At 41.4% G+C, this 14,911-nt stretch overlaps 2 protein-coding genes across 22 annotated transcripts in view; one reads left to right on the top strand and one right to left on the bottom strand.

The window, feature by feature from the left end:
* Positions 1 to 8,024, bottom strand: part of METAP2 (methionyl aminopeptidase 2) — a 35,174-nt gene extending 27,150 nt beyond the window's left edge. The window contains exons 1-2 of one of the 4 annotated variants that reach the window (XM_072773150.1): positions 7,773 to 8,024; positions 5,865 to 5,969 (exon numbers count right to left, since the gene is read on the bottom strand). In XM_072773150.1, the coding sequence (XP_072629251.1) occupies positions 5,865 to 5,969; positions 7,773 to 7,923 (256 nt within the window). In that variant the 5' untranslated portion in view covers positions 7,924 to 8,024. Of the gene's footprint in view, positions 1 to 5,864; positions 5,973 to 6,861; positions 7,013 to 7,772 lie in introns of those variants that run through there. The other 3 variants (XM_072773148.1, XM_072773152.1, XM_072773151.1) reach the window with 3 other exon arrangements.
* A 107-nt stretch (positions 8,025 to 8,131) lies between these two features.
* LOC140602893 (uncharacterized protein C3orf20 homolog) overlaps positions 8,132 to 14,911 on the top strand; it is a 125,925-nt gene continuing 119,145 nt past the window's right edge. For 17 of the 18 annotated variants that reach the window (XR_012005861.1, XR_012005871.1, XR_012005864.1 and 14 more), the window contains exons 1-2: positions 8,132 to 8,648; positions 10,163 to 10,353. The gene's annotated coding sequence lies outside the window, so the exon portion shown is untranslated. The remainder of the gene's footprint in view (positions 8,649 to 10,162; positions 10,354 to 14,911) is intronic. The other variant, XR_012005860.1, reaches the window with a different exon arrangement.

Genomic DNA, 14,911 nt, shown 5'->3' with positions numbered 1-14,911 from the left:
TAAAATAAAATGAGATAAGATGAAGCTCTTCCTTTGATACTCAATCAAGGTCTGTATTTAGTATAGGATAATAGTCACTGTTTATTACACTCTTTTATCAGGATACTAACAGTGTGGATCCAAATACCAAACTATATACGCTTATGTTCCCATCCATTATACCAATGCACAATTTATGTTTTTATGTCTTTCTTTCATAGCATCCCAGGATATTCTTAACAGGCAGAGGCTGTTCATATTTATTTCTGTACTAGCCCTATGCTCCAATCAATTAATGTTTGTTGAATGAAAACTGGGCATCTATATGCAAGGAAAAAAAGGAATCTCAACTGTTACCTTGAACTATATACTCTAAATGGATATAAACTTCTTAAAATTAACTCTAAATGGATATAGACTTCTTAAAGAGAACATAAGAAAAAAATTATCATGATCCTACAGACAACAATTATTTAACTTTTTGGATAAAACACAAAAAACATAATCCAGGAAGAAATAAAATAAATGAGACTATAAAAATTAAAATCTTTTCTGCTGCAAATAATACCAGCATGAAAGAAAATATTAGTAAAACATATCAGATAAAGAACTTGTATGAAAAACAGGGGTGCCTGAGTGGTTCAGCTGGTTAAGCATCTGCCTTTGGCTCAGGTCTTGATCCCTGAGTCCCCGGGATCTGGGATCAAGCCCCTGCTTAGCGGGGAGTTTACCTTTCCCTTTCTATCTTCCTCTCCTCCCGCTTCTGCTTCTGCTGCTCCTGTGCACAAGCTTGCTCTCTCAAATAAATAAATCTTTTTTTTTTCCTAAAGAACTTGTATGAAGAGAGGAGCCTGGATGGCTCAGTGGTTGAGCATCTGCCTTTGGTTCTGGTCATGATCCTGGAGTCCTGGGGTGGAGTCTTGCATCTGGCTCCCTGCAGGAAGCCTGCTTCTCCCTCTGCCTATCTCTGTGTCTCTCATGAATAAATAAATAAAATCTTTAAAAAAAACACAAAACTCGTATGAAGAATATATAAAGAACTTCTACAACTCAATATGAGAACAAATAACCCAACTGAAAAGTGGACAAAAGATATGAACATTTTGCCAAAGATATATGAAAGGCAAAAACATGAAAAGATGTTCAATATCTATCAGTCATTAGGGAAATACAAATTAAAACCACAATAACATACCACGACATACCGGTTAGAAAGACTAATTAAAAATTAACAATATCAAGTGCTTCAGAGATACAAAGGACTTGGAACTCTCAACCAGTGCTGACAAGAGAGCAAAATGATACAGCTATTCTGGAAAATAGTTTGATAGTTTCTTGTAAGATTAAATATACACTTCCCATATGACCAGCAACCCTACTCCTAGGTATTCACACAGGAGAAATGAAAACTTACGCCCAAAGACTTTTATGCAAATGTTGTCTTTATTCATAATACAAAAACTAGAAACAACCGGAATATCCCTCAACTATTAAGTGGTTAAACACATCTGGAATACTACTCAGCAATAAAATGTAATCAATTACTGATACATATGCAACAAATGGATGACTCTCAAAAGTATCATGCTAAGGTTAACAAGTCAAAAAAACCTGCACGCTATAATAATTCCACTTATATAATATTGTAGACAAAGCTACGTAACACAAAGTGCATCAGTAGTGGTGAGGGATTGGGGTGTGGAGCAAGAGAATGGACTACAACACGGTAAAAGGCAACTTTTTGGTGGAGATGGAAATGTTAAATGAAAATGGTCTATATCTTGGTTCTGGTTACCCAAATGCATACATTTGTCAACTCACCAAGCTATATACTTATAAACGGTGAATATATAGAATGTACAATATCATAAGTAAGCCTAATGAAAAGTATGGACTTTGCATAATAGTGATGTATCTATGTAGGTTCATCTATTGTCACAAATGTACCACTCCAGTGGGGGATACTGATAATAAGAAAAGCTATGCATGTGTGGTATATGGGAAATCTCTGTACCTCCTGCTTAATTCTGCTGTGAATCTAAGTAAAACTGTTCCAAAACATAAAGTCTGTTTTTTGAAAATGGTGAATTTATGCCTTAACAAATGAATGTGACTTAAAACTTTATTGAATTACTTCTAGCACACTGGCAAATGCCCACAGGATTAACTATTCACACCAATACTCCAATTTCAAATTAAAACCATCTAAATTTAACTCAATACCTTCTTCTTTGCCTACACCCACCTCCCCAAATCTATCAACCCATTCTTCCTCCCTATTTTACCATTTCAGTAAACAGCACCAATTTTTTTTTTAAAGATTTTATTGGGGATCCCTGGGTGGCTCAGCGGTTTAGCGCCTGCCTTTGGCCCAGGGCGTGATCCTGGGGCCCCGGGATCAAGTCCCACATCAGACTCCCTGCATGGAGCCTGCTTCTCCCTCTGTCTGTGTCTCTGCCTCTCTCTCCCCCTATGTCTATCATGAATGAATGAATGAATGAATGAATGAATGAATAAATAAATAAATAAATAAAATGTTTTTTTTTAAACGGGGGGGTGGGGGTGGAGAGGGATCCCTGGGTGGCTCAGTGGTTTGGTGCCTGCCTTTGGCCCAGGGCGCGATCCTGGAGTCCTGGGATCGAGTCCCGCGTCGGGCTCCCAGCATGGAGCCTGCTTCTCCCTCCCCGTGTCTCTGCCTCTATGTCTATCATAAATAATAAATAAATAAATCTTAAAAAAAAAGATTTTATTTATTTATTCATGAGAGACAGAGAGAGAAGCAGAGACCTAGACAGAGGGAGAAGCAGACTCCTCACAGGAAGCCTGAAATGGGACTCGACCCTCGACCGGGATCATGCCCTGAGCCAAAGGCAGACGCTCAACCGCTGAGCCACACAGGCGTCCCCAGCACCAATTTTCTGTCCCCCAAGTTCAAACCTCTAAAACCTCTAGAGTCTAATGCCTCTCTTTTCTTCTTCCCCTACCGAAAGTCATTTAAGTCCTTTGAATTCTGCTTCCACAATCACTATTCCATTGAACCCTTCCCTTCCATTCTCATTTATGCTCACTCATTTAAAGATATTTGAGAGACAGCGCATGCACACATACGGGGTGGGGGGAGGGCGTAGATAGAAACAAAGAGACTCCACACTGAGCATGGAGCCTGACTCAGGGCTCAATCTCAGGACTCTGAGATCATGACCTTAGCTGAAATCAACAGACTGAACCACTCAGGCACCCCACCCCATCAATTTAAATCATCATTACCATATGCCTGGGCTGTTAAGTGCCTTCCAAAATGATCTCCAAACCTTTTCCTAGATGTTTCCTCCCCTTCTAACAACCCTGCATATATATGAAGACAAAATTAATTTTTTATAACATTCTTCTCCCTTTTTTAATCATTTTATTTTTTAAGTAAACTCTATGCCCAACGTAGGGCTTGAACTCACGACTTCAAGATCAAGAATCACATGCTCTACCAACTGAGCCAGCCAGGCACCCCTAAAACATTCTTTTAAAAATGCTCCAAGGCTCCTTCAACAAATCATATGGTCAATCTGCATTATTCCCTACACTTTGAATACATTCTCAGCATTGTTCTGCCCCAAAGTGGTCTCTTCTGTTTGCTTTTATTCAAGTCCCATTCCTTCCAAGAAGCCTGCCTTCAGCACTCAGCCCGGATTTCCAACTCCAAATTTCAAAAAACTTTATAGCAGATACTGGTATATCTTTTCCCCTCTTTGCTTTGTCTCTCCACCTCCACCATCAGTTTTCCTTCAGAACAAAGATTCTGAAATACTACCTTTCCATCCTTTCAAAGAACTCTCACAACAGGGATCCCTGGGTGGCGCAGCGGTTTGGCGCCTGCCTTTGGCCCAGGGCGCGGTCCTGGAGACCCGGGATCGAATCCCACATCAGGCTCCTGGTGCATGGAGCCTGCTTCTTCCTCTGCCTGTGTCTCTGCCTCTCTCTCTCTCTCTCTGTGACTATCATAAATAAATAAAAATTTAAAAAATATATTAAAAAAAAAAAAGAACTCTCACAACAGATTAACAGTATTGATTCACACTGATTATTAAAGTGAATTAGAAAAATTCACTTGGAGAAAACCAATAGTCCTGAAGTCATCTTTATTTTTTTTTTAAGATTTTATTTATTTATTCATGAGAGAGACAGAGAGAGGCAGAGACATGCAGAGAGAGAACCAGGCTCTCTATGGGGAGCCTGATGCGGGACTCAATCCCAGGACCCCGGGATCATGCATTGAACAGAGGTGGATGCTCAACCACTGAGCCACCCAGGAGTCCCGTAAAATCATCTTTAAAACATTGACGATTTCCGGGATCCCTGGGTGGCGCAGTGGTTTAGCGCCTGCCTTTGGCCCAGGGCGCAATCCTGGAGACCCGGGATCGAATCCCACGTCAGGCTCCCGGTGCATGGAGCCTGCTTCTCCCTCTGCCTGTGTCTCTGCCTCTCTCTCTCTCTGTGACTATCATAAATAAATAAAAATTAAAAAAATCTTTAAAAAAAAAAATAAAATAAAATAAATAAAACATTGACGATTTCCAATCTGACAAGCAAAATTTTCTCTTCAATGGCAAGAGATTCATACAGCTTTGTAGTGGAGCAATGGAACAAGGAATGCATTTCAAGATTAACACTGTAATACTCTACACAGTAGGCCTACAGTAATCTATTATATAACCTTGAATTTACAAGTCCCTTTCTTGCTAAGAGTTCAAAATATGTTCATAATTTGAAGCACAAACCAAGATAAAATGGACAAGAGGTTTGCTTAAAGAAAAGCTAACTATTCCCTTGAACCTTAGCACTTTTCCCACCAAATTCTGACTATATAAGCTCCTTGAAGGTAGAGAGATTATGCATTATCCTAAAGTGACAGTTAAAGTATAACAGGTATTTTTTTGCTAAGGATTGGAAGGTACAAGCCCAAACTGGCAGTGCTTAAGGAAGAGCAGTAAACTGTAATAGTAGATAATTCAGAATGACAAAGCCCCATCTCCCCTTCTACCGAAAGAGGCTATAGAATAATTAGCAAATATTCCCTCCACTGTCTGATAGCATCAATTTCTAGAATTCTAAAAATTACTATCTTTAAAGAAATCTTACAGGACCAACAGACCACAAGAAGCTAGGGTCAGGGAATTTATAATCGAGTTTAGCAGCACTCCAATATACTCCTTGAGAATAAAGAAAGGGAGCTTTCATACAGAGTAAAAGGAACCAAACTTGAAATCAGGTTCTGGATTTGAAACTTTGGTTCCACTCTACACATATCAGCTGTGTCACTCTCAGCAAATGACATAATGACTACCATTGTCTTCACAAGTACAATAAGTATTAATTGTTCAATAAATGTTAGTTAAATAAACAGTTCTTTAATTTCTTTTTTTTTTTTTTTAAGATTTTATTTATTTATTTTAGGGAGAGCAAGAGTGAGAGAGCAGAAGCAGGAAGAGAGAGAAAGAAGCAGGCTCCCCACTGAGGAGGGAGCCCTAGATTCGGCTTGATCCCAGGACTTTGGGATCATGACTGGAGCCTAAGGCAGACACTTGGCCAAATAAGCCATCCAGGCACCCCCCCAACAATCCTTCAATTTCATCTTAATACCTCCTATTTGGCATTTTACCAAGTACATTTTTAAAAACTTGAGATGTGTTATTTGAGCAGCCATTCAACCTATCCAACTTTTTAAAAACTGCTAGTAAATACCTTTTCCTTTTTATCTGTGCTATTGAGGCTTTAATGTTTAAGTAAAACATCAGATAATCACAAACTTTATGCACAAATTAAGTAGTTTTGTTCAAAGAATGTCGTATCTTCTTGCTTTTCCAACCACAAAAATCAAATTTACCATTTACCTTCATCGTCATCATCTCTCTCTTTCTCTTCCAATGCTTGTCTTTCCAATTGTCTTGCTACCTCATCAACTGAGGCTCCTGATTCTTTATCAGGTTCTTGTTGCCCTGCTGATCAAATATAACAAATTAAATCTAATAAAGGTACTTTCCAACTAGAATATGTTTTAAGGATTCTGGAGAACATAGAAGTCCTTTCCTACCTGATAAGTACTTGAGAAACAAAACCAGAAACATTATTGTGAACATAATAGAATTTATGTAACGACAAAGAAAAATCTTTCATTTGTAAGTAGCATTGTCCATTCAACAAAATATCCATTACACTGTCTCTGTGCTAGCAACCAAAGGATAAACAAAACTGTGAGTTTGTCCCTATCCATAAGTTGTTTAACTTTTTAAAGTATTTAACAATTAGACTACTATAACAAATGGTTTACTAACGAAATAGATACTTAAAATAGGTAAGTTCTTAGGAAGTTCTTAGGAAGAGGAGGATTTCTATGGACACTGGAAACTTCAAGTCTTCACGAAAAATATGTTGTCAAGCTAGGCTGGGTAAAATCAAATAAATAAGAAAAGATATTTCCATTACTAAAAAACAAAATTACTGAACAGCTAAGCACAAGACCAACCCAACCCCCCCATTGCCTCCCCCCCCACCCCCAAAGTGAATACAATATAGCTGTAGTAGCAGTAGGTGTGTGTAGAAAGAGATAGTATTACCAGTTAGCATATACTGAAGTGATATTCTGGCTACTGTAGAGGATTCATATTGAGAGCTACAACTGTTTAATAATATATCACGGGACCTGAATGGACAAACGGAAGTGCCTGGATTTCACGGAAAGCCAAGAACAGCCACCAGACTATGTCCTGGGATTAAACGGTCTCTGCAAGAGTCCAGCACCCACAACTTTCCCTTTCCAATTCCCACTTAATCACAATTTCAGAAAGATAGAGACTTCCAACCCCTCTCAACTTCATCTTCATCACTTACGGCCTCTCTCCATTTGTCTCTCAATCTCTGTGTGGCTGATTTTAAAAACAGGTACAAACACTGTTTTTCCTAAAATGAAGGACCACGAACAACACTGACTTCTCAAAATATTTAAGGTCCTAACTCATAATGTAATCCAAGTATAAACTTTCAGCTGTTTTCCTTGCCTTACCAGTGGATTTAGAGAAGTTCCATTCCCATCTACAGAATATTCTATCCGAACTGCCTGCAAATGGCATCATAATTCAGGCCTAAAAGCCCTGAAGCTTGACGATGCCATGGGTTTAGGCAGGTGAAGATTGGAAGCACGACCACACATTCTGCATTACTACTCAGTGACGTGACCGCGTGGGCATACACACATAGACACACATCTCAAAAGTGCAGCCGGCAACAAAAATCCCTCTGTAAACCGGGAAGGGGGAAGGGGAGTGCGGTCAAGGCACTAAGACTCGCCCACTCCATCCCCGTCCTTGGAAATACGCTCCAGGTTCCTCCAGCCAAGAGGCGACAGTGTGGGTCAGAACCAGGTTTTTGAGGAGGGCGAACGGCGGGGAGGGTGGCGGGGCTGAGTCCTGTGCGCGGCTTCGAGTCGGTTGCACGACCTGTGAGGCGGCCTGAGTTCTAGCACTTCCCAGGGCTGAGGCCCGGCGGCCCCGCGACTACCTCACGACAGGGCTGAGGCACCCTTCTCACCCCACCCCACCCTCAACAGCTCCCCCGTCCCACAGGAAGAGAAGCCGCCTCTCCCCGACCCTGGGGATCCGTAGCCCGTTCTGACACACGCCCTGTCCTGGGATTCAGTCCAGGGCGGTGTGCCGAGGCCCCCGTTTCTGTCACTCCAGCAGGGCCTGGGCCGAGCCGTTCGGCCATCCCTGACGGGGACCGGGAACACATACAACTCCCTTTACCTGTGGCAGCCCCTTTACTCTTCTTCTTCTTCCGTCTTTTTTTCTTGGCTGCTTCCTCAGCCGTAGAGGCAGCTCCCTCTTCTCTGTCGTCCGGATCCAGGTCGCCATTCAGGTGGCTCCCGGAGGACGCTGCCTCCTCCACGCCCGCCATGTTGCCCGAGAGAGCGCGCGCGCGAGTGAGACCGAGCGACGAGGGCCCGCTCCTTCTTCACCCACCTACACCAGCGACACCGGAAGCCGCTCTCGATGGGAGGGGCGCAGGGAATGCTGGGATGTCGGAGGACTCTAGCGCGCGGATCGCGCGCGAAAGGGCGCTGGGGTCCTCTCGGGTGGGGCGCAGCGCTGTGGCGCCTGCGGCGCGGTGGATGCTGCCCCGAGCTCCTCTTTCGGCCCGCGCGTTGGGCGTTCCCTGGGCAAATGTGCCCCGCGTTGGGGCAAGTTGAGAGACTGTTCTTGCCCTGTGGACAGGCCCAGCCCCGTGGAGAGAGGGGGGCGTCTCTGCTGAAACCAAAAAGTTCTGTTCGTGGTATCGGGAAGCGTCCCGGAAGCGAGGAGAGGGCTCCCAAATGTGTTCGCTTGTACACACTCCTTTTTTATGACTCAAAAGGATTGCGTTTGTTTTTTCCTTAGAGCTCGCGGCGAGGCTGTCCGGGCCCTTAAGGAGATGAACCTGCAAAGGAGCCTCGAAGAGGCAGGAAGAGATGGACGGGTTTATCGTTAGAGAAGGCGAGGGGAGCGGATTAACTGCAGAGAGCTGCGGGGGGCGGGGGGCGGGGGTCGAGTCGGATGACTGAAAAACGTCCGTTGTTGGCTTTAGCGAAGCTACTCAGGTAGAGATGGACGCCGGACTCCAGAGAGTTGAGGAAGGAGAAAGAGGTGAGGACGTAGGGCATCTCCGCATCCTTCCAGATTTCCGCTTAAATGCCACTCCCTCCGAGACCCCTCACTCCACAATCTAAATCAGGCTCTGCTTTTACAACCCCTTGTTGAATTCTTAACCTTTTTCCGTGGCAGTTTGTCATAATCTATTTGTTTGATAAATTGTTTTCTATCTTCCCAACTACCTCGAGCTCCGTAAAGAAGGGAACCCTGCGTGTTTTGTACTCTTATCGCCAGCACCCCAGAGCATACTCTGAGCTCAGGAAATAATCATTGTATAAACAGCACTTTAAGAGCTCCAAGCCCTTTATTATGCCGTTTCATCCGCTTTTGAGTTCGAGGGAATTAGTTTTGTGAACTTGCATCAGATCATACAGCAAGTGAATGGGAGAGTTAGCATCTAAACCCAGGCCATCAGGCACCAAAAGTTTAATAATCCTGTACTCTGCCTTCCCAATTGAAATTTCAAGTCAGTAAATATTTATTGATTGTACACTAGAAGTAATTTTTCATAATGGAAGATTTAAAAAAGTGAATGCCGGGATTCCTGGGTGGCTCAGCGGTTTAGCGCCACCTTCAGCCCAGGTCCTGATCCCGGGGTCCTGGGATCGAGTCCCACATCGGGCTCCCTGCATGGAGCCTGCTTCTCCCTCTGCCTGTGTCTCTGCCTCTCTCCCTCTGTGTCTTTCATGAATAGGTAAATAAAATCTTTAAAGAAAAAAGTGAATGCCACAAATCTATACCCTCAAGAAAGTAGCATTCAATGAGGTAGACATGTAAATAAACATGAATAAAACTAGGTGCTAGTACTTTCCTTAAGCCATTTATTATTTTCTATTCCAAACTAGTGTATCACAAAGCTGAGAAATTTAAGAGTCCAAAAGATCCTCAGACTAGAGGCAAGAATGTGGCTGACTAAGTTCAGGAGAAATCAGAGCTTTCACCCTTTTGAGGTGCAAACTTACTGTCAGAAGCTTTTCAACATCCTTATAAGTAAGATCTGCCACATCAAAAATGCCTTTAAAGTTTGTTTTAAATCTTCCCAGTTCCTCCCTAAATTCTAGGAACACTTGGACCATGACTACTACCTCAGACCCAGTACAGGAGACACAGGGTCCTGGAGGACAGAAACAGAACAGTAGGATCGATAAATGAATTTTCACAAAGGAGTGCTGGAGGCATAAGTGGATCTATAGAATTATCAGTGTCAAGATAAAATTTGTTCAGAAAAAAATAAAATACTAAAATGCAATGATAAAATACAACTTCTTTGTTGAAAGGGATTGTATTTTTTTTTTTAAGATTTTATTTATTCATGAGAGACACAGAGAGAGAGGCAGAGACACAGGCAGAGGGAGAAGCAGGGTCCATGCAGGGAGCCTGACGTGGGAGTTGATCCCAGGTCTCCAGAAACAGGCCCTGGACTGAAAGCGGCACTAAACCGTTGAGCCACCGGGGCTGCCCAAGGGATTGTATTCTACTTACCTTTTATTTATTTATTTATTTGACAGAGAGAGAGTTAGAGAACACAAGCAAAGGAAATGGCAGAGGGAGAGGCAGAAGTAGGCCCCCCAGCCCAATATGGGGCTCAATCCCAGGATCCTGTGATAATGACCTGAGCTGAAGGCAGATACTTGACCCGCTGAGCCACCCAGGCCCATCCCTTCTTTCCTGAAAAGAAGCAAGAAGATAAAACTTTAAGGTAGTAGTATAAAAACAATACGTATCTTAACAGTATGGCAATGGATATTTACTGGATGACTGTTTTTCCAGGATACTCCAGAGTTTGAGGTAACTAAGTAAATACTTAAAATAATAGCCCATGACACTCCTTGTTTTCATCATTTTTCTTCATTTGGTTTTCTCTACAAGAGGAAGTTGAATAGGACAAAGGAATGACAAATGTTGAAAACCTAAGAATTTAAGAGAACTAAGAATCTAAGTAAAAAAATATAATTCAATACCAGCATAGACTAGAATATTTTTTCTAGCAAACTAAGGCTGTTGGGAGGCTACAGAGAGAGGTTGAATTGCAGAAACATTTTTAACAGAATTAAGAGAACTTGATGGTCCATTAAATGTGGAGAGGTAGGAGTTGAGGATGACACCCAGGTTTCTGGCTTGGGTTCCTGGGTGGTTAATGGTACCACTCCCTGAGATAGAGAATAAAGGAGGAGGAGTAGACTTTGTAGGTGTTGGAGAGGAAGATAAGCTTTGGGCATTTTAAGTTTGAGATGCCTGCAGGACATCCAGGCAAAGATATCTAGTAGTCAGAAATATGGATCCAGAGATATAGACATGTGAGTTATTAGGGCTTGGGTATGGTAGAAGGCTGTGAATGCAGTAGTTCAGGGAGGAGAGAAAAGGACACTAATGTTTGGGGGTTTTGTTTACAACGGGAGCGGGAGTAGGAAATTCCATTAAGAAAACTGCAAAGGATAGTAGGACAAGAAAGAGAAAATGCTTTAGAGAATAATCAGATGGAAGTATGGAGAGAGAAAAGTTTTTTTTTTTTTTTTAAGATTTTATTAATTTATTCGTTAGAGAGAGAGAGAGAGGCAGGGACACAGGCAGAGGGGACAAGCAGGCTCCATATAGGGAGCCCGATATGGGACTCAATCCTGGGTCTCCAGGATCAGGCCCTGGGCTGAAGGCCGTGCTAAACCACTGAGCCACCTGGGCTGCCTGAGAGATGAAAGTTTTACAGAACAAAAGTTTGGTCAGCTCTATTAGCTGCTGAAGAAAGATTGAGTAGTATAAAGCCTCAAACTAGGCCATTGATTTTAGCCTTCAGGAGGCTACTGGTAACTTTAGTGAAAGCCATTTTGTTAGCACCAAAAAGGGATCCTCACAAGAGGTTGGGATGCACTGTCTTGAACACCAGCTCAAGAAGCAAAGGATCCCTTATCCCAAACCTATTTTATCAGTGACCCTTGCAGTACTCCCCTCTTTTGTTCTCTTGAACAGGACCTTTCTTAAAACTAAGTGTGGCTGTTTTTTTTGTTTTGTTTTGTTTTGTTTGTTTTTTTCTTAAGAAGGAGACAGAGGCAGGGGGAGTGGCAGGAGAGGGAAAGAGAGAATCTTAAGTAGGCTCCAGTGCAGAGAGCCCAGTGTGGGGCTCCATCTCACAACCCTGAGAGTACAACCTGAGCCAAAATCAAGAGTCAGATGCTTAATGAACTGGGCTACCCATGCACCCCTAAATTGACTCTTTTGCCACATGTTTTTCTATAATCCTTTCCCTATTTTAGTTCTGTCCAACAATATCCTAAGTTACTTTTTATTTTACACTTTGTTCTTTTTGTAACTGGACGATAGATACTTAATAATACAACTTCTTTATCTTCCCCATAATCTCTGTGTAGCATGCATGTATTTAGGCTGGACTTTGGGAAAGGTTTATATGGTTGCAAGCAATATTCCTATGGCCAAGATGTCAGGAGTATCAGTACCAACATGGAAGTTTCAAGTGTTTATTAGTCAAATACACATAGGAATCAATATTAAGAGTTTATAAAAGAAAGATAAGAACTACATGAAATACTGGAGGACAAACAACAGTACCATTCATAAATTCCCTCTTCCCATCTTTCCTGGTTGGCTTAGTTGGTTAAGCATCCTATTCTTGATCTCAACTCAGGTCTTGATCTCGGGGTCGTGAATTCAAGCCCCTCATGGAGCCTACTTAAAAAAAAAAAAAAAAAGATGAGGGTTATTTTGGTGTTAAAGATCAGGGTAGGCTGAGTTGAACTGGTAGTATACTGTGAATGTGGTGCAGAGTTGAACTAGTAATGTATTATGAATGTGGTTGTAATATGGAGAAAGATTAGGTGCTTTTGGTCTCCTCAGGAAACTTTCACACTTGAAAAATTATGGAGGACCCCACAGATATTTGTTTATATGATGCCATAGATTGAATGTGTCTCTCCAAAATTCATATGTTGAAAAATAGGCCCAATGTAATGGTACTTGGAGATGGAGCTTCTGAGAGGTGATTAGATCATCAGAAGAGAACCCTTATGATTAGGATTAGTGTTCTTATAAAACAGGCTTCAAAGAGACCCTTTACCCTTTACACATATGAGGACACAGGCATCTATGAACCAGGCAGCTGGACCTCACCAGACACTGAATCAGACAACTTGATATTGTCTTACAATTACTGAAGTTTGTTTGACTTTGGTTTTGTTTTTTGTTTTTATCTTTTTCTCTTTTGCTTCAGTTTGGATGGCTTCAACTGCTTTGCTCTCAAGGTCACTTATCATTTATTTTATAGCGTCTAATTCCTGTCAAATCTATCCAGTTAATTTTTCATTTCAGATGCTATATTTTTCAGTTCTAGAATTTCCATTTTGCTTTTTTTATAGTGTCCATTTCTTTATTAAGATTTTCTATTTCTGGGATTCCTGGGTGGCTCAGCAGTTTAGCACCTGCCTTTGGCTCAGGGCATGATCCCGGATTCCCGGGTTTGAGTCCCACATGGGGCTCCTTGCATGGAGCCTGCTTCTCCCTCTGCCTGTGTCTCTGCCTCTCTCTCTCTCTCTGTGTATCTCATGAATAAATAAATAAAATCTTTAAAAAAAGGATTTTGGGATCCCTGGGTGGCGCAGCGGTTTGGCGCCTGCCTTTGGCCCAGGGCGCGATCCTGGAGACCCGGGATCGAATCCCACATCGGGCTCCCGGTGCATGGAGCCTGCTTCTCCCTCTGCCTGTGTCTCTGCCTCTCTCTCTTTCTCTCTGTGTGACTATCATAAATAAATAAAAATTAAAAAATAAATAAATAAAAAAATAAAAAAGGATTTTTTGTCTTATTACATTTATATTTTCCTTTAAATTTTTAAACATAATAGCTGCCTTATTTTTTATTATTTTTTTATAATAGCTGCTTTAAAGTTCTTATCCCCTATTTTCATTCTCTCTCTCATTATTTAAAAGATTTTATTTATTTATTTGATAGAGCAAGCACACACAATCAGGGGGAACTGCAGAGGGAGAGGAAGAAGCAGGCTCCCCACTGAACAGGGAGCCCAATGTGGGGCTCCATCCTAGGACCTTGGGCTCATGACCTGAGGCAAAGCCAAATGTTTAACTGACTGAGCCACCTAGGTGCCCCTCATCTCTCTCATTTCTGAGGTTACAACTTTTTCTCCTGGTTAAGAGTCACATTTACTAATTCTCATGTCTAATAATGTGTTATGCTGGATACTACAGATACTACTTTGAGTGACCTTTGTTCTCTTTCATAATAGAGAATTGAATATTGTTAAAATGGTTAACTTACTTACATCTCAGAGTGCCTGGGTGGCTCTCTCTCTAGCTGTCTCTCAAATAAATAAATAAAATCTTAAAAAAAAAACCTTATGGGTAGCCCAGGTGGCTCAGTGGTTTAGCCACCTTCAACCCAGGCTGTGATCCTGGAGACCAGGGATGGAATCCCGCATCAGGCTTCCGGCATGGAGCCTGCTTCTCTTTCTGCCTATGTCTCTGCCTCTCTCCCTCTCTCTCTCTCTCTCTCTCTCTGTGTCTCTCATGAATAAATAAATAAAATCTTTTAAAAATTTACTTGCATCTCAATGTGATTTCAAGGTTTCTTTTAAGGTTTTTTTGTTTGTTTTTTACGTAGAGCTATAGTACACTTACTCTAGGGTACCACTCTTTAATATGAAATCCACTAATCATGTATGGCTATTAAATAATTGAAATGTGACTAGTCCAAATCAAAGTGTGTGTTAAGTGTAAAATGAACACTGAATTTCAAAGACTTAGTTATGAAAAAGAGACTGTAAACTATCTCTTTTTAATTAATAATCTTCCATGTTCATGGGGTGCCTGGCTGGCTCAATTGGTAGAGAATGTAACTCTTGATCTTGAGGTTGTGCATTCAAGCCCCACATGGGTATAGAGATTACTTAAAAAATAAAATCTTTAAAAAAAATCTCTGTTGCAAAAAAATAATCTCCCATGTTGGTTACATGTTGAAATGATAACCTTTTGGATATATTGGGTAAAATAAAATATTTTATTAATATTGTCTATTTTTACTTTTTTTTCTAAGAGGTTACTAGGAAATTTTAAATAACACTTCCATCATTATATTTCTATTGAATAGTGTCACTGTATTGCTAGATTAACCCTGTTCATAAAACCTGGCCTTTCTGGGATACCTACTAAATTTCTGAGGTAGTTAATTAGATCTTTCCACTGTTGTTGGTTGGAATACCAACATCTCACATTATTGTTTAACTTTTTTTTTTTTTTTA

The sequence above is a fragment of the Canis lupus genome, chromosome 13 (assembly GCF_048164855.1).
Source record: "Canis lupus baileyi chromosome 13, mCanLup2.hap1, whole genome shotgun sequence".
NCBI classification, from domain to species: Eukaryota; Metazoa; Chordata; class Mammalia; order Carnivora; family Canidae; genus Canis; species Canis lupus.
This window is presented reverse-complemented; position numbering and strand designations above follow the sequence as displayed.